Source organism: Hemitrygon akajei, chromosome 19 (assembly GCF_048418815.1).
Source record: "Hemitrygon akajei chromosome 19, sHemAka1.3, whole genome shotgun sequence".
Taxonomy (NCBI): Eukaryota; Metazoa; Chordata; class Chondrichthyes; order Myliobatiformes; family Dasyatidae; genus Hemitrygon; species Hemitrygon akajei.
In genome coordinates this window covers 2,385,359-2,406,371 of record NC_133142.1, presented here as the reverse complement: position 1 = coordinate 2,406,371, position 21,013 = coordinate 2,385,359, and the positions used below count along the sequence as shown (strand labels likewise).

Sequence of the window (21,013 nt, the reverse complement as noted above, 5' to 3'; positions counted from 1 at the left end):
ATTGCCCAGTAGCCTTTACCCACTGACCATCGCCACTGACCATTGCCCACTAGCCTTTACCCACTGACCATTGCCCACTGACCATTGCCCCTGACCATTGCCCACTAGCCTTTACCCACTGACCATCACCCACTGACCATTGCCCACTAGCCTTTACCCACTGACCATCGCCCCTGACCATTGCCCACTAGCCTTTACCCACTGACCATCGCCCCTGACCATTGCCCAGTAGCCTTTACCCACTGACCATCACCCACTGACCATTGCCCACTAGCCTTTACCCACTGACCATCACCCACTGACCATTGCCCACTAGCCTTTACCCACTGACCATCGCCCCTGACCATTGCCCAGTAGCCTTTACCCACTGACCATCGCCACTGACCATCACCCACTGACCATCACCCACTGACCATCACCCACTGACCATCGCCCACTGACCATTGCCCACTAGCCTTTACCCACTGACCATTGCCCAGTAGCCTTTACCCACTGACCATCGCCACTGACCATCACCCACTGACCATCACCCACTGACCATCACCCACTGACCATTGCCCACTAGCCTTTACCCACTGACCATCACCCACTGACCATTGCCCACTAGCCTTTACCCACTGACCATCACCCACTGACCATTGCCCACTGACCATCACCCACTGACTATTGCCCACTAGCCTTTACCCACTGACCATCACCCACTGACCATTGCCCAGTAGCCTTTACCCACTGACCATCACCCACTGACCATCGCCCCTGACCATTGCCCACTAGCCTTTACCCACTGACCATCGCCCCTGACCATTGCCCACTAGCCTTTACCCACTGACCATCACCCACTGACCATTGCCCACTAGCCTTTACCCACTGACCATCACCCATTGACCATTGCCCACTAGCCTTTACCCACTGACCATCACCCACTAACCATTGCCCACTAGCCTTTACCCACTGACCATCGCCCCTGACCATTGCCCAGTAGCCTTTACCCACTGACCATCGCCACTGACCATCACCCACTGACCATCACCCACTGACCATCACCCACTGACCATCGCCCACTGACCATTGCCCACTAGCCTTTACCCACTGACCATTGCCCAGTAGCCTTTACCCACTGACCATCGCCACTGACCATCACCCACTGACCATCACCCACTGACCATCACCCACTGACCATTGCCCAGTAGCCTTTACCCACTGACCATTGCCCACTAGCCTTTACCCACTGACCATCACCCACTGACCATTGCCCCTGACCATTGCCCAGTAGTCTTTACCCACTGACCATCGCCCCTGACCATTGCCCACTAGCCTTTACCCACTGACCATCACCCACTGACCATTGCCCAGTAGCCTTTACCCACTGACCATCGCCCCTGACCATTGCCCAGTAGCCTTTACCCACTGACCATCGCCCCTGACCATTGCCCAGTAGCCTTTACCCACTGACCATCACCCACTGACCATTGCCCACTAGCCTTTACCCACTGACCAACACCCACTGACCATTGCCCAGTAGCCTTTACCCACTGACCATCGCCCCTGACCATTGCCCAGTAGCCTTTACCCACTGACCATCGCCCCTGACCATTGCCCAGTAGCCTTTACCCACTGACCATCACCCACTGACCATCGCCCCTGACCATTGCCCACTAGCCTTTACCCACTGACCATCACCCACTGACCATTGCCCCTGACCATTGCCCCTGACCATTGCCCAGTAGCCTTTACCCACTGACCATCACCCACTGACCATTGCCCCTGACCATTGCCCCTGACCATTGCCCAGTAGCCTTTACCCACTGACCATCACCCACTGACCATTGCCCAGTAGCCTTTACCCACTGACCATCACCCACTGACCATTGCCCAGTAGCCTTTACCCACTGACCATCACCCACTGACCATTGCCCAGTAGCCTTTACCCACTGACCATCACCCACTGACCATTGCCCAGTAGCCTTTACCCACTGACCATCACCCACTGACTATTGCCCACTAGCCTTTACCCACTGACCATCACCCACTGACCATTGCCCCTTACCATTGCCCAGTAGCCTTTACCCACTGACGATCACCCCTGACCATTGCCCACTAGCCTTTACCCACTGACCATCACTCACTGACCATTGCCCACTAGCCTTTACCCACTGACCATCACCCACTGACCATTGCCCCTGACCATTGCCCACTAGCCTTTACCCACTGACCATCACCCACTGACCATCACCCACTGACCATTGCCCACTGACCATTGCCCCTGACCATTGCCCAGTAGCCTTTACCCACTGACCATCGCCACTGACCATCACCCACTGACCATCACCCACTGACCATCACCCACTGACCATCGCCCACTGACCATTGCCCACTAGCCTTTACCCACTGACCATTGCCCAGTAGCCTTTACCCACTGACCATCGCCACTGACCATCACCCACTGACCATCACCCACTGACCATCACCCACTGACCATTGCCCAGTAGCCTTTACCCACTGACCATTGCCCACTAGCCTTTACCCACTGACCATCACCCACTGACCATTGCCCCTGACCATTGCCCAGTAGTCTTTACCCACTGACCATCGCCCCTGACCATTGCCCACTAGCCTTTACCCACTGACCATCACCCACTGACCATTGCCCAGTAGCCTTTACCCACTGACCATCGCCCCTGACCATTGCCCAGTAGCCTTTACCCACTGACCATCGCCCCTGACCATTGCCCAGTAGCCTTTACCCACTGACCATCACCCACTGACCATTGCCCACTAGCCTTTACCCACTGACCAACACCCACTGACCATTGCCCAGTAGCCTTTACCCACTGACCATCGCCCCTGACCATTGCCCAGTAGCCTTTACCCACTGACCATCGCCCCTGACCATTGCCCAGTAGCCTTTACCCACTGACCATCACCCACTGACCATCGCCCCTGACCATTGCCCACTAGCCTTTACCCACTGACCATCACCCACTGACCATTGCCCCTGACCATTGCCCCTGACCATTGCCCAGTAGCCTTTACCCACTGACCATCACCCACTGACCATTGCCCCTGACCATTGCCCCTGACCATTGCCCAGTAGCCTTTACCCACTGACCATCACCCACTGACCATTGCCCAGTAGCCTTTACCCACTGACCATCACCCACTGACCATTGCCCAGTAGCCTTTACCCACTGACCATCACCCACTGACCATTGCCCAGTAGCCTTTACCCACTGACCATCACCCACTGACCATTGCCCAGTAGCCTTTACCCACTGACCATCACCCACTGACTATTGCCCACTAGCCTTTACCCACTGACCATCACCCACTGACCATTGCCCCTTACCATTGCCCAGTAGCCTTTACCCACTGACGATCGCCCCTGACCATTGCCCACTAGCCTTTACCCACTGACCATCACTCACTGACCATTGCACACTAGCCTTTACCCACTGACCATCACCCACTGACCATTGCCCCTGACCATTGCCCAGTAGCCTTTACCCACTGACCATCACCCACTGACCATCACCCACTGACCATTGCCCACTGACCATTGCCCCTGACCATTGCCCAGTAGCCTTTACCCACTGACCATCACCCACTGACCATTGCCCAGTAGCCTTTACCCACTGACCATCACCCACTGACCATTGCCCCTGACCATTGCCCAGTAGCCTTTACCCACTGACCATCACCCACTGACCATTGCCCCTGACCATTGCCCCTGACCATTGCCCACTAGCCTTTACCCACTGACCATCACCCACTGACCATCACCCCTGACCATTGCCCACTAGCCTTTACCCACTGACCATCGCCCCTGACCATTGCCCACTAGCCTTTACCCACTGACCATCGCCCCTGACCATTGCCCAGTAGCCTTTACCCACTGACCATCGCCACTGACCATTGCCCACTAGCCTTTACCCACTGACCATTGCCCACTGACCATTGCCCCTGACCATTGCCCACTAGCCTGTACCCACTGACCATCACCCACTGACCATTGCCCACTAGCCTGTACCCACTGACCATCGCCCCTGACCATTGCCCACTAGCCTTTACCCACTGACCATCACCCACTGACCATTGCCCCTGACCATTGCCCAGTAGCCTTTACCCACTGACCATCACCCACTGACCATTGCCCCTGACCATTGCCCAGTAGCCTTTACCCACTGACCATCACCCACTGACCATTGCCCAGTAGCCTTTACCCACTGACCATCACCCACTGACCATCGCCCCTGACCATTGCCCACTAGCCTTTACCCACTGACCATCGCCACTGACCATTGCCCACTAGCCTTTACCCACTGACCATTGCCCACTGACCATTGCCCCTGACCATTGCCCACTAGCCTTTACCCACTGACCATCACCCACTGACCATTGCCCACTAGCCTTTACCCACTGACCATCGCCCCTGACCATTGCCCACTAGCCTTTACCCACTGACCATCGCCCCTGACCATTGCCCAGTAGCCTTTACCCACTGACCATCACCCACTGACCATTGCCCACTAGCCTTTACCCACTGACCATCACCCACTGACCATTGCCCACTAGCCTTTACCCACTGACCATCGCCCCTGACCATTGCCCAGTAGCCTTTACCCACTGACCATCACCCACTGACCATTGCCCACTAGCCTTTACCCACTGACCATCGCCCCTGACCATTGCCCAGTAGCCTTTACCCACTGACCATCACCCACTGACCATTGCCCACTAGCCTTTACCCACTGACCATCACCCACTGACCATTGCCCACTAGCCTTTACCCACTGACCATCGCCCCTGACCATTGCCCAGTAGCCTTTACCCACTGACCATCACCCACTGACCATTGCCCACTAGCCTTTACCCACTGACCATCACCCACTGACCATCACCCACTGACCATTGCCCACTAGCCTTTACCCACTGACCATTGCCCAGTAGCCTTTACCCACTGACCATCGCCACTGACCATCACCCACTGACCATCACCCACTGACCATCACCCACTGACCATTGCCCACTAGCCTTTACCCACTGACCATCACCCACTGACCATTGCCCACTAGCCTTTACCCACTGACCATCACCCACTGACCATCACCCACTGACTATTGCCCACTAGCCTTTACCCACTGACCATCACCCACTGACCATTGCCCAGTAGCCTTTACCCACTGACCATCACCCACTGACCATCGCCCCTGACCATTGCCCACTAGCCTTTACCCACTGACCATCGCCCCTGACCATTGCCCACTAGCCTTTACCCACTGACCATCGCCACTGACCATTGCCCACTAGCCTTTACCCACTGACCATTGCCCACTGACCATTGCCCCTGACCATTGCCCACTAGCCTTTACCCACTGACCATCACCCACTGACCATTGCCCACTAGCCTTTACCCACTGACCATCGCCCCTGACCATTGCCCACTAGCCTTTACCCACTGACCATCGCCCCTGACCATTGCCCAGTAGCCTTTACCCACTGACCATCACCCACTGACCATTGCCCACTAGCCTTTACCCACTGACCATCGCCCCTGACCATTGCCCAGTAGCCTTTACCCACTGACCATCGCCACTGACCATCACCCACTGACCATCACCCACTGACCATCACCCACTGACCATCGCCCACTGACCATTGCCCACTAGCCTTTACCCACTGACCATTGCCCAGTAGCCTTTACCCACTGACCATCACCACTGACCATCACCCACTGACCATCACCCACTGACCATCACCCACTGACCATTGCCCAGTAGCCTTTACCCACTGACCATCACCCACTGACCATTGCCCACTGACCATTGCCCACTAGCCTTTACCCACTGACCATCACCCACTGACCATTGCCCAGTAGCCTTTACCCACTGACCATCGCCACTGACCATCACCCACTGACCATCACCCACTGACCATTGCCCACTAGCCTTTACCCACTGACCATCACCCACTGACCATTGCCCAGTAGCCTTTACCCACTGACCATCGCCCCTGACCATTGCCCACTGACCATCACCCACTGACTATTGCCCACTAGCCTTTACCCACTGACCATCACCCACTGACCATTGCCCCTTACCATTGCCCAGTAGCCTTTACCCACTGACGATCGCCCCTGACCATTGCCCAGTAGCCTTTACCCACTGACCATCACCCACTGACCATTGCCCACTGACCATCACCCACTGACTATTGCCCACTAGCCTTTACCCACTGACCATCACCCACTGACCATTGCCCCTTACCATTGCCCAGTAGCCTTTACCCACTGACGATCGCCCCTGACCATTGCCCAGTAGCCTTTACCCACTGACCATCACCCACTGACTATTGCCCACTAGCCTTTACCCACTGACCATCACCCACTGACCATTGCCCCTGACCATTGCCCACTGACCATTGCCCACTGACCATTGCCCACTAGCCTTTACCCACTGACCATTGCCCACTAGCCTTTACCCACTGACCATCACCCACTGACCATTGCCCCTGACCATTGCCCACTAACCTTTACCCACTGATCATCACACAGAGATGAGGAGCAGCCCCCACTTACCAGTTGATGGAGGAAGCCCCCCTGTGCCGGGGCAGCAGGGATGGGTGGTAAATGATGGAGCCATGCTTGGGGAAGTCGATGACTTCCATCGGGATGAACTGGGAACAGAATGGCAGGACATTCAGCTCAGCTCCGAGGCTGGAGTACTCCCTCACCACCTCAGGGATGGCCGCCCCTTTCACCCTCCACCGAGGGTACTTGAAAACCCGCGTTCCATCCTTCGCACCTTCTGCAGCTGGTGAGAGAGACAATGTCACGGTCACTCGGAGCGGGAACACCCGTGAACACAGTCCGAGGCTGCCCAGTGAGGCAAAGAACGAACTCCACCCCCACCCCTGCCCGTGTGCTGGAGAGACACCAGAAAACCAACTCTCCCCACGCCTCAGACAACCCCTTCCCATCCCCACGCCTCAGACAACCCCTTCCCATCCCCACGCCTCAGACAACCCCTTCCCTTCCCCACGCCTCAGACAACCCCTTCCCATCCCCACGCCTCAGACAACCCCTTCCCATCCCCACGCCATTCCTGCTGCTCCCCTCTTCTTAAGGGAGTGATTCCAGCACCTTCCTGTCTGCCCATCTGCAATTCCCAACTGGATTAATTAGGGAATAAATAAAAACACAAAATGCTGGCAGAACTCAGCAGGTCAGACAGCATCTATGGGAGGAGGTAGTGACGACGTTTCGGGCCGAAACCCTTCATCAGGAGTGAAGTAACATGGGATGGTGGAGAGGGGATAAGAAGTGGGGGGAGGGATAGAGAGCTGGGAAGTGATAGGCTGGGGGGAAATGGGCTAGGGGGAAGGTGGAGAATTATGGGAAATAAAAGAGAAAGAAAGGTAGGGCTGGGGGGAGATTATAGTGAGGGGGGAAAAAGAGAGGGAAAGAGAACCAGACTAAAATAATAGATAGGGATGGGGGTAAGGGTGGGGGGCAGGGGTATCAACGGAGGTCTGTGAGTTGGATGTTCATGCCGGCAGGTAGGAGGCTACCTAGGCAGGAGATAAGGTATTGCTCCATCGACCTGCGTGTGGCCTCATCTTGACGGTAGAGGAGGCCATGGACAGACATGTCAGAGTGGGAGTGGTCTGTGGAATTGAAGTGCGTGGCCACAGGGAGATCCCGCCACTGCTGGAGGACTGAGCGCCGGTGTTCGGCGAAACGGTCTCCCAGTCTGCGGCGGGTCTCCCCAATGTATAAATGGCCACATTGGGAGCACCGGATACAGTATATCACCCCAGCTGACTCGCAGGTGAAGTGGTGCCTCACCTGAAAGGACTGTCTGGGGCCTGGGATGGTGGTGAGACCTGCACACGCAGGTCGATGGAGCAATACCTTATCTCCCGCCTGGGTAGCCTCCTTCCTGCCGGCATGAACATCCAACTCACAGACCTCCGTTGATACCCCTGCCCCCCCTTACCCCCATCCCTATCTATTATTTTAGTCTGGTTCTCTTTCTCTCTCTTTTTCCCCCCTCACTATAATCTCCCCCCAGCCCTACCTTTCTTTCTCTTTTATTTCCCATAATTCTCCACCTTCCCCCAGCCCATTTCCCTCCAGCCTATCACTTCCCAGCTCTCTACTTCATCCCTCCCCCCACTTCTTATCCCCTCTCCACCATCCCATGTTACTTCACTCCTGATGAAGGGTTTCGGCCGGAAACGTCGTCACTACCTCCTCCCATAGATGCTGTCTGGCCTGCTGAGTTCTGCCAGCATTTTGTGTTTTTATTTATTTCCAGCATCTGCAGATTCACTCGTGTTGGATTAATTTGGGACTGTTTTAGATTGGACTCTCATTAATTCCATTGTATTTTTTTGTAACTACTCTGAATGCCTGCGCGAAAATGAATCTCAGGGTTGTATGTGGTGACACTTATGTGCTTTGATAATAAATTTACTTTGAACTTTGAACTCATTAGGAGTGGGAGCTTCTCAACAAAACTCATTCAGGTGTAATACCCTTCACAACATTCCTTAAATGGCCCTTCCCGCTCTTTGTGCTCCGTTGGTAAGTCTGTCCATAAGTTCACATGTATCTACGTTTGATTATTGACGTTTGTGCAAGTCACCGTTCTGCTAATTGTCGACTGCTCCTGGCTGTTTGCACTATTGTCTTGTAAATCGTTGGTTGCTATAGTGTGATCTGTCACGGTTTTGGCCTGTGTTTTACACTTGGCACTGAACCACTATCAAATCTGGTATGTTTCACATACTGGCAATACAGTGACTCTGAAAGTATTCCACCACATTAACCCTTTCCTGGTTTATTGGTCACCACTCGGAGCCCCTATCAGCTCGTCTCTTTTTGGTCACCTGACCTTCAGTTGGTTGTACGTCCTTTTCCACTGTAACAAAAGGGGTAACGCTGAGGGTTTTGGAACAGGCACCCTGAAGCAGGAGCTCCCCGTCGTTGTTACTCCCTGTTAACTGAGGGGTCTCTGGATCCCAGGCTGGTCACCTCTACCTAGAGGGATTATTGGTCAGGGTTTCCTGGTTTACTGGACACCCCTTGGAGCCCCTACCAGCTCATCTCTTTGCTGTATATCCCCTATTACTAACAAAAGGGTAATCCTGAGTTTGTACTGAGTGAGGCTATTGGAAATGAGATCGTGTTTCTGCTTTTTGGGATATGCTACCATTGTAAGTACATAATTCTGTACATTTACCTGACTATATCAGAATCAGGCAGGTTTATTATCACCGGCATAGAAACATAGAAAACCTACAGCACAATACAGGCCTTTCGGCCCACAATGCTGTGCCGAACATGTACCTAATTTAGAAATTACCTAGGGTTACCCATAGCCCTCTATTTTTCTAAGCTCCATGTACCTATCCAAAAGTCTCTTAAAAGACCCTATCGTATCCGCCTACACCACCACCAGTAGCCCATTCCAGGCACTCACCACTCTCTGCGTAAAAAACTTCCCCTGACATCTCCTCTGTACCTACTCCCCAGCACCTTAAACCTGTGCCCTCTCGTGATAGCCATTTCAGCCCTGGGGAAAAGCCTCTGACTATCCACATGATCAATGCCTCTCATCATCTTGTACACCTCTATCAGGTCACCTCTCATCCTCTGTCACTCCAAAGAGAAAAGGCCAAGTTCACTCAACCTATTCTCATAAGGCATGCTCCCCAATCCAGGCAACATCCTTGTAAATCTCCTCTGCACCCTTTCTATGGTTTCCACGTCCTTCCTGTAGTGAGATGACCAGAACGGGCATGTGTCATGAAATTTGTTAACTTAGCAGCAGCAGTTCAATGGAATACATAATATAGAATAAAAAAATAATAAACAAGTAAATCAATTACAGTGTTCGTATATTTAATACATTCAAAACTGTGCAAAAACAGAAATAATATACATTTAAAAACTGAGGTAGCATTCATGGGTTCAATGTCCATTTAGGAATCGGATGGCAGAGGGAAAGAAGCAGTTCCTGACTCACTGAATGTGTGTCTTCAGGCTTCTGCACCCACTATGTGATGGTAACAATGAGTGATTACAGCAATAGAAACTGTTGTTAATTGTTTTGTTCTTTGTGTTGAAGAAGCTTAAAACAATGTTGAGAGAATGAGATTCCCTTGGATTCTCCAGGACCTGTCCTCTCCTGGAGATTGACTGTGTGAAGAAAGACTTTTAAATTTCCCAGGTACATATTCTGTGTGACCCAGTTTTATTCACTCACATTTGGGTCTTGTCTGGGGAGTTTAGTCAGTCACGTTTGGGGCTTGTCTGGGGAGTTTACTCAGTCACGTTTGAGGATTGTCTGGGGAGTTTACTCAGTCACGTTTGGGGATTGTCTGGGGAGTTTATTCAGTCACATTTGGGTCTTGTCTGGGGAGTTTACTCAGTCACGTTTGGGGATCGTCTGGGGAGTTTACTCAGTCACGTTTGGGGCTTGTCTGGGGAGTTTACTCAGTCACGTTTGGGGATTGTCTGGGGAGTTTACTCAGTCACGTTTGGGGCTTGTCTGGGGAGTTTACTCAGTCACGTTTGGGGATTGTCTGGGGAGTTTACTCAGTCACGTTTGGGGCTTGTCTGGGGAGATAGTCATGTTTGGGGATTGTCTGGGGAGTTTACTCAGTCACGTTTGGGGATCGTCTGGGGAGTTTACTCAGTCACGTTTGGGGCTTGTCTGGGGAGTTTACTCAGTCACGTTTGGGGCTTGTCTGGGGAGTTTACTCAGTCACGTTTGAGGATCGTCTGGGGAGTTTAGTCAGTCACGTTTGGGGCTTGTCTGGGGAGCTTAGTCAGTCACATTTGGGGATCGTCTGGGGAGTTTACTCAGTCACGTTTGAGGATCGTCTGGGGAGTTTAGTCAGTCACGTTTGGGGCTTGTCTGGGGAGTTTACTCAGTCACGTTTGGGGATCATCTGGGGAGTTTACTCAGTCATGTTTGGGGCTCGTCTGGGGAGTTTAGTCAGTCACGTTTGGGGCTCGTCTGGGGAGTTTACTCAGTCACGTTTGGGGCTCATCTGGGGAGTTTACTCAGACACATTTGGGGCTCGTCTGGGGAGTTTACTCAGTCATGTTTGGGGCTCGTCTGGGGAGTTTACTCAGACACGTTTGGGGCTCGTCTGGGGAGTTTACTCAGTCATGTTTGGGGCTCGTCTGGGGAGTTTAGTCAGTCACATTTGGGGCTCATCTGGGGAGTTTACTCAGTCATGTTTGGGGCTCATCTGGGGAGTTTACTCAGTCACGTTTGTGGATCATCTGGGGAGTTTACTCAGTCACATTTGGGGATCGTCTGGGGAGTTTAGTCAGACACGTTTGGGGCTCGTCTGGGGAGTTTACTCAGTCATGTTTGGGGCTCGTCTGGGGAGTTTACTCAGTCACATTTGGGGATCGTCTGGGGAGTTTAGTCAGACACGTTTGGGGCTCGTCTGGGGAGTTTACTCAGTCATGTTTGGGGCTCGTCTGGGGAGTTTAGTCAGTCACATTTGGGGATCGTCTGGGGAGTTTAGTCAGACACGTTTGGGGCTCGTCTGGGGAGTTTACTCAGTCATGTTTGGGGCTCGTCTGGGGAGTTTACTCAGACACGTTTGGGGATCGTCTGGGGAGTTTAGTCAGACACATTTGGGGCTCGTCTGGGGAGTTTGTCTGGGCAGTGATAGGATTGGGCTGAGCCAGCATGGATTTACCAAGGGCAAATCATGCTTGACTAATCTACTGGAGTTTTTCGAGGATGTAACCAGGAAGTTAGACAAGGGAGATCCAGTGGATGTAGTGTACCTCGATTTTCAGAAGGCATTTGATAAGGTCCCACATAGGAGATTGGTGGGTAAAATCAGAGCTCATGGCATTGGGGGGAAGATATTGACATGGATAGAAAACTGGTTGGCAGATAGAAAGCAAAGGGTAGCGGTTAATGGGTGTTTCTCGGAATGGCAGGTGGTGACTAGTGGGGTGCCACAGGGCTCGGTATTGGGACCACAGCTGTTTACGATTTACATCAATGATTTAGATGAAGGCATTGAGAATAACATCAGCAAGTTTGCTAATGATACTAAGCTGGGTGGCAGTGTGACATGTGATGAGGATGTTAGGAGAATTCAGGGTGACTTGGATAGGCTGGGTGAGTGAGCAGATACTTGGCAGATGACGTTTAATGTGAATAAGTGTGAGGTTATCCACTTTGGGAGTAAGAACAGGATGGCAGATTATTATCTGAATGGGGTAAAGTTAGGTAAGGGAGAAATACAAAGAGATCTAGGAGTCCTTGTTCATCAGTCACTGAAGGTGAATGAGCAAGTGCAGCAGGCAGTGAAGAAGGCTAATGGAATGTTGGCCTTTATTACAAAGGGAATTGAGTACAAGAGCAAGGAAATCCTTTTGCATTTGTACAGGGCCCTGGTGAGACCACACCTGGAGGATTGTGTACAGTTTTGGTCTCCAGGGTTAAGGAAGGACATCCTGGCTATAGAGGAAGTGCAGCGCAGATTCACGAGGTTAATTCCTGGGATGTCTGGACTGTCTTACGCAGAGAGGTTAGAGAGACTGGGCTTGTACACGCTGGAATTAAGGAGATTGAGAGGGGATCTGATTGCAACATATAAGATTATTAAAGGATTGGACAAGATAGAGGCAGGAAATATGTTACAGATGCTGGGAGAGTCCAGTACCAGAGGGCATGGTTTGAGAATAAGGGGTAGGTCATTTAGGACAGAGTTAAGGAAAAACTTCTTCTCCCAGAGAGTTGTGGGGGTGTGGAATGCATTGCCTCGGAAGGCAGTGGAGGCCAATTCCCTGGAAGGAGATTTTCAATTTTCAAGAAGGAGCTAGATAGGAATCTTATGGATAGGGGAATCAAGGGATATGGGGACAAGGCAGGAACTGGGTATTGATAGTAGATGATCAGCCATGATCTCAGAATGGTGGTGCAGGCTCAAAGGGCCGAATGGTCTACTTCTGCACCTATTGTCTGTTGTCTATTGAGTTTACTCAGTCACGTTTGGGGATCGTCTGGGGAGTTTACTCAGTCATGTTTGGGGATCGTCTGGGGAGTTTACTCAGTCATGTTTGGGGATCGTCTGGGGAGTTTACTCAGTCACATTTGGGGATCGTCTGGGGAGTTTACTCAGTCATGTTTGGGGCTCATCTGGGGAGTTTACTCAGTCACGTTTGGGGCTTGTCTGGGGAGTTTACTCAGTCACGTTTGGGGCTTGTCTGGGGAGTTTACTCAGTCACGTTTGGGGCTTGTCTGGGGAGTTTACTCAGTCACGTTTGGGGCTTGTCTGGGGAGTTTACTCAGTCACGTTTGGGGCTTGTCTGGGGAGTTTACTCAGTCACGTTTGGGGCTTGTCTGGGGAGTTTACTCAGTCACGTTTGGGGCTTGTCTGGGGAGTTTACTCAGTCATGTTTGGGGCTTGTCTGGGGAGTTTACTCAGTCACGTTTGGGGCTCGTCTGGGGAGTTTACTCAGTCATGTTTGGGGCTTGTCTGGGGAGTTTACTCAGTCACGTTTGAGGATTGTCTGGGGAGTTTACTCAGTCACGTTTGGGGATTGTCTGGGGAGTTTACTCAGTCACGTTTGGGGATCGTCTGGGGAGTTTACTCAGTCACGTTTGGGGCTCATCTGGGGAGTTTACTCAGTCACGTTTGGGGCTTGTCTGGGGAGTTTACTCAGTCACGTTTGGGGCTTGTCTGGGGAGTTTACTCAGTCACGTTTGAGGATCGTCTGGGGAGTTTAGTCAGTCACGTTTGGGGCTTGTCTGGGGAGCTTAGTCAGTCACATTTGGGGATCGTCTGGGGAGTTTACTCAGTCACGTTTGAGGATCGTCTGGGGAGTTTAGTCAGTCACGTTTGGGGCTTGTCTGGGGAGTTTACTCAGTCACGTTTGGGGATCATCTGGGGAGTTTACTCAGTCACGTTTGGGGCTTGTCTGGGGAGTTTACTCAGTCACGTTTGGGGCTTGTCTGGGGAGTTTACTCAGTCACGTTTGGGGCTTGTCTGGGGAGTTTACTCAGTCACGTTTGGGGATCGTCTGGGGAGTTTAGTCAGTCACGTTTGGGGCTTGTCTGGGGAGTTTACTCAGTCACGTTTGGGGATCATCTGGGGAGTTTACTCAGTCATGTTTGGGGCTCGTCTGGGGAGTTTAGTCAGTCACGTTTGGGGCTCGTCTGGGGAGTTTACTCAGTCACGTTTGGGGCTCATCTGGGGAGTTTACTCAGACACATTTGGGGCTCGTCTGGGGAGTTTACTCAGTCACGTTTGGGGCTCGTCTGGGGAGTTTACTCAGACACGTTTGGGGCTCGTCTGGGGAGTTTACTCAGTCATGTTTGGGGCTCATCTGGGGAGTTTAGTCAGTCACATTTGGGGCTCGTCTGGGGAGTTTAGTCAGCCACAAGCAGCTTTTTCTACTAGGTTGGATGAGGCTAGAACTTGAGGGTGAAAGGTGAAATATTTAAGGGGAATCTGAGGGGGATCTTTCGAAGGTGGTGAGAGTGTGGAACAAGCTGCCAGTGGAAGTGGTGAATGCTTTCAACATTGAAGGGATGTTTGGTTAAGTATGTGGATGGGAGGGTCGGAGGACTATGGTGCTGGTGCAGATTTAATAGGTCAGTATGGACTAGATGGGCCAAAGAGCTTGTTTCTCTGCTACAGTGTTCTCTGACTCTTAGAGACACGTTGGGAGAAAGAGCTGGGACAGGGACCTAGGTTGCACCTGTCTACACCAGAGAGCAGTGAGTCTTTCTGCCGAGGCTCTGGTTATGCACACAGGTAACTGGAGATCTCACGTGGCTCTGGTTATGCACACAGGTAACTGGAGATCTCACATGGCTCTGGTTATGCACACAGGTAACTGGAGATCTCACGTGGCTCTGGTTATGCACACAGGTAACTGGAGATCTCACGTGGCTCTGGTGGCTGAGTGTGTAATTCCTAGTGGCCTGGCTTCCACTGACCTGTCCCACAACACTGATAAGAGACATCAGTGGATAAGCTGATGTAGCCATGGGCACTCGCATGGGTCCCAGCTATGCCTGCCTGTTTGTCAGCCTCGTGGAACAGTCTCTGTTCCAAGCCTACACCGGTATCACTTCCCTACTTTCCCTATGCGACACTGACGACTGCAGTGACATCAATTCCATTTCCCATTTCCACTCCGTTGCGATGAGGCCGCACCAGGTTGGAGAAGCAAACAACCTGACGGCATGAACATCAATTTCTCAAACTTCCGGTAATGGCCCCCCACCTCCTTCACCATTCCCCATTCTCATTTCCTCCTCTCACCTTCTCTCCTTACCTGCCCATCACCTCCCTCTGGTGCTCCTTTCCTTCCCTTTCTTCCATGGCCTTCTGTCCTCTCCTATCAGATTCCCTCATCTCTAGCCCTCTATCTCTTTCACCAATCAACTTCCCAGCTCTTTCTTTCACCCACCCCCCCAGTTTCACCGATCACCTTGTATCTCTTCCTCCTTTCCCCTCCCCTTCTTGTTCCTCATATTATTCTCCAGTCCTGATGAAGGCCTGAAACATCGACTGGACTCTTTTCCATAGATGCTGTCTGACCTGCTGAGTTCCTCCAGCATTTTGTGTGTTGTGCCAAACTATTTAAATTAGTTATCAAACGGTGAACTACAGTGATCTCTTCTGCCTACACAATGTCCGTATCCCTCCATTTTCCTCACATTCATGTGCCTATCCAAACGTCTCTGTAAAATCCATAACGTATCTGCTTCTACCACCACTCTGTAAAAAAACTTGCCCCTCATATCTCCTTTGAAATTACCCCCTCTCACCATAAATGTTTGCCTTCTAGCGTTAGATATTCCAACCTTGGAAAAAAGATACTGCTTGTAAACTCTATCTATACCTCTCATAATCACAGAAATATTTATCAGATGCTCGCAGCCTCTGCCACTCCAGAGGAAATCTCGTTAGCTGAGGGCGGGCGCAGCCCAGAGAGATGCAGCTTCCACCAATCACAGCGGTAGGAATCATGCAGACCCCTCCCGAGGCTGAAACTCCCACAGTCACCAACGCAAGGACCTTCACCCTGTGTCTGAGCAAAATCTGAACTAAGGAACGGCGGACAAAGTGCCTGCATCCTGCAGCAGCCGAAACTAGCCCCACCTCCTGCTCTTTGAACCTTGGCTCCATCACAGAGTAGTCGTTAAACAATCAGAACACTCTAGAACATTGCACAGCAGAGCTCAGTGTGGTCTTGTTGTGCGGGGTTTCTAACTTATTCCAAGATCAATCTCACTATTCCCACCCACATCGTTCGTTCATACGTTATGTGTCTTATCGTGTGAGGTGGGTGATCGTGGTCTTTCCATGACCACGATTGTTCTTGCCAAATTTTTCTATAGAACTGGTTTGCCATTGCCTTCTCCTGGGCAGTGTCTTTACAAGACGGGTGACCCCAGCCATTATCAATACTCATCAGAGATTGTCTGCCTGGGGTCAGTGGTCGCATAACCAGGACTTGTGATCTGCACCGGCTGCTCATACGACCATCCACCTGATCTCATGGCTTCACGTGACCCTGATCGGGGGCTAAGCGGCTGCTACACCTTGCCCGAGGGTGATCAGCAGGCTAGCGGAGGGAAGGAGCACCTTACACCTCCTTTGAATATAGAATATTGAATAGTACAGCACATTACAGGCCCTTCGGCCCACAATGTTGTGCCGACCCTCAAACCCTGCCTCACATATAACCCCCCACCTTAAATTCCTCCATATACCTGTCTAGTACTCTCTTAAACTTCACTAGTGTGTCTGCCTCCACCACTGACTCAGGCAGTGCATTCCACGCACCAACCACTCTCTGAGTGAAAAACCTTCCTCTAATATCCCCCTTGAACTTCCCTCCCCTTACTTTAAAGCCATGTCCTCTTGTACTGAGCAGTGTTGCCCTGGGGAAGAGGCGCTGGCTGTCCACTCTATCTATTCCTCTTAATATCTTGTACACCTCTATCATGTCTCCTCTCATCCTCCTTCTCTCCAAAGAGTAAAGCCCTAGCTCCCTTAATCTCTGCTCATAATCCATACTCTCTAAACCAGGCAGCATCCTGGTAAATCTCCTCTGTAACCTTTCCAATGCTTCCACATCCTTCCTATAGTGAGGCGACCAAAACTGGACACAGTACTCCAAGTGTGGCCTAACTAGAGTTTTATAGATCTGCAACATTACATCGCGTCTCTTAAACTCTATCCCTCGACTTATGAAAGCTAACACCCCATAAGCTTTCTTAACTACCCTATCTACTTGTGAGGCAACTTTCTGGGATCTGTGGACATGTACTCCCAGATCCCTCTGCTCGTCCACACTACCAAGTATCCTGCCATTTACTTTGTACTCTGCCTTGGAGTTTATCCTTCCAAAGTGTACCACCTCGCACTTCTCCGGGTTGAACTCCATCTGCCACTGTTCAGCCCACTTCTGCATCCTATCAATGTCTCTCTGCAATCTTCGACAATCCTCTACACTATCTACAACACCACCAACCTTTGTGTCATCTGCAAACTTGCCAACCCACCCTTCTACCCCCACATCCAGGTCGTTAATAAAAATCACAAGAAGTAGAGGTCCCAGAACAGATCCTTGTGGGACACCACTAGTCACAACCCTCTAATCTGAATGTACTCCCTCCACTACAACCCTCTGCCTTCTGCAGGCAAGCCAATTCTGAATCCACCTGGCCAAACTTCCCTGGATCCCATGCCTTCTGACTTTCTGAATAAGCCTACCATGTTGAACCTTGTCAAATGCCTTACTAAAATCCATGTAGATCACATCCACTGCACTACCCTCATCTATATGCCTGGTCACCTCCTCAAAGAACTCTATCAGGCTTGTTAGGCACGATCTGCCCTTCACAAAGCCATGCTGACTGTCCCTGATCAGACCATGATTCTCTAAATGCCCATAGCATCTTTAAGAATAATCTCTAAGAATATCTCTAAGAATCTTTTCCAACAGCTTTCCCACCACAGACGTAAGGCTCACTGGTCCATAATTACCCGGACTATCCCTACTACCTTTTTTGAACAAGGGGACAACATTCGCCTCCCTCCAATCCTCCGGTACCATTCCCGTGGACAACGAGGACATAAAGATCCTAGCCAGAGGCTTAGCAATCTCTTCCCTTGCCTCGTGGAGCAGCCTGGGGAATATTCCGTCAGGCCTCGGGGACTTATCCGTCCTAATGTATTTTAACAACTCCAACACCTCCTCTCCCTTAATATCAACATGCTCCAGAACATCAACCTCACTCATATTGTCCTCACCGTCATCAAGTTCCCTCTCAGTGGTGAATACCGAAGAGAAGTATTCATTGAGGACCTTGCTCACTTCCACAGCCTCCAGGCACATCTTCCCACTTTTATCTCTAATTGGTCCTACCTTTACTCCTGTCATCCTTTTGTTCTTCACATAATTGAAGAATGCCTTGGGGTTTTCCTTTACCCTATTTGCCAAGGCCTTCTCATGCCCCCTTCTTGCTCTTCTCAGCCCCTTCTTAAGCTCCTTTCTTGCTACCCTATATTCCTCAATAGACCCACCTGATCCTTGCTTCCTAAACCTCATGTATGCTGCCTTCTTCCACCTGACTAGATTTTCCACCTCACTTGTCACCCATGGTTCCTTCACCCTACCATTCTTTATCTTCCTCACTGGGACAAATTTATCCCTAACATCCTGCAAAAGATCCTTAAACATCGACCACATGTCCACAGTACATTTCCCTGCGAAAACATCATCCCAATTCACACCAGCAAGTTCTAGCCTTATAGCCTCATAATTTGCCCTTCCCCAATTAAAAATTTTCCTGTCCTCTCTGATTCTATCCTTTTCCATGATAATGCTAAAGGCCAGGGAGCGGTGATCACAGTCCCCCAGATGCTCACCCACTGACAGATCTGTGACCTGACCCGGTTCGTTACCTAATAGTAGATCTAGTATGGCATTCCCCCTAGTCGGCCTGTCAACATACTGTGACAGGAATCCATCCTGGACACACTTAACAAACTCTGCACCATCTAAACCCTTGGAACTAAACAAGTGCCAATCAATATTAAGGAAGTTAAAGTCACCCATGATAACAACCTTGTTATTTTTGCACCTTTCCAAAATCTGCCTCCCAATCTGCTCCTCGGTATCTTTGCTGCTACCAGGGGGCCTATAGAATACCCCCAGTAGAGTAACTGCTCCCTTCCTGTTCCTGACTTCTACCCATACTGACTCAAAAGAGGATCCTGCTACATTACCCGCAATAAAACAAAAATCTGTGATATGTTAATTCACGTGAACCTTTATTTAACTGACAAAAGTACAAAGAAAAGATTTTCAATAGTTTTACTGACCAACTTAATTATATTTTGTTAATATACACAAATTTAGAATTTGATGGCTGCAACACACTCAACAAAAGTTGGGACAGAGGCATGTTTGCCATTGTGTTACATCACCTTTCCTTTTAATAACACTTTTTAATCGTTTTGGAACTGAGGATACTAATTGTAGTAGATTTGCAATTGGAAATTTTGTCCATTCTTGCTTGATATAAGACTTCAGTTGCTCAACAGTCCGTGGTCTCCATTGTCTGATTCTCCTCTTCATGATGCGCCATACATTTTCAATAAGAGATAGATCTGGACTGGCAGCAGGCCAGTCAAGCACACGCACTCTGTGTCTACAAAGCCACGCTGTTGTAGCCCGTGCAGAATGTGGTCTGGCATTGTCCTGCTGAAATGTCCCAGGAAGAGACGTCGCCTTGATGGCAACATATGTCTCTCTAAAATCCTAATATACACCTCAGAGTCAATGGTACCTTCACATATATGTAACTCACCCATGCCATGGGCACTGATGCACCCCCATACCATCACAGATGCTGGCTTTTGCACCTTTCGCTGATAACAATCAGGATGGTCGTTTTCATCTTTGGCACAGAGAACTCAACACCCGTTTTTTCCGAAAACTAGCTGAAATGTGGACTCATCTGACCACAGCACACGGTTCCACAGTCTTTCGGTCCATCTGAGATGAGCTCGGGCCCAGAGAACTCGCCGGCGTTTCTGCATAGAGTTGATGTATGGCTTCCTCCTTGCGTAATACAGTTTCAAGTTGCATTTCTGGATGCAGCGACAGACTGTGTTAAGTGACAATGGTTTTCCAAAGTACTCCCGAGCCCAGGTGGCTATAATTGTCACAGTAGCATGACGGTTCCTTAGGCAGTGCCGCCTGAGGGCTCAAAGATCACGCGCATTCAACAGTGATTTCCCTTGCACTTTACGCACTGAGATGTCTCTGAATTCTCTGAATCTTTTCACAATATTATGTACTGTAGATGTTGAAAGACCTAAATTCTCTGCAATCTTGCGTTGGGAAATGTTCCTTTTGAACTGACTAACAATTCTCTCACGAATTTTGGCACAAAGGGGTGAGCCACAACCCATCCTTGCTTGCAAAGACTGAGCCTTTGATGGACGCTACTTTTATACCCAGTCATGATACCTCACCTGCTACCAATTAGCCTGCTTAATGTGGAGTCTTCCAAACCGGTGTTACTTGAATATTCTGTGCACTTTTCAATCTTATTTTAACTCTGTCCCAACTTTTGTTGAGTGTGTTGCAGCCATCAAATTCTAAATTTGTGTATATTTACAAAATACAATTAAGTTGGTCAGTAAAACTATTGAAAATCTTTTCTTTGTACTTTTGTCAGTTAAATAAGGGTTCAGGTGAATTAACATATCACAGATTTTTGTTTTCATTGCATTTTGGAAAATATCCCAACTTTTCTGGAAATGGGGTTTGTAGTTTAAACCCTCCCGAACCATGCTAGCAAACCTACCTGTAAGGATATTGCTCCCCCTCGAGTTCAGGTGCAACCCATCCAATCTGTACAGGTCCCACCTTCCCCAGAAGAGATCCCAATGGTCCAAAAATCTAAAACCCTGCGCCTTGCACCAACTCCTCAGC

General features: G+C 50.4%; 1 protein-coding gene across 1 annotated transcript in view; it reads right to left on the bottom strand.

Moving 5' to 3' along the window:
- LOC140742142 (cytosolic 10-formyltetrahydrofolate dehydrogenase-like) overlaps positions 1–21,013 on the bottom strand; it is a 55,635-nt gene that overhangs the window by 26,102 nt on the left and 8,520 nt on the right. The window contains exon 3 of the mRNA XM_073072945.1: positions 6,575–6,809. Coding sequence (XP_072929046.1) covers positions 6,575–6,809 — 235 coding nt within the window. The remainder of the gene's footprint in view (positions 1–6,574; positions 6,810–21,013) is intronic.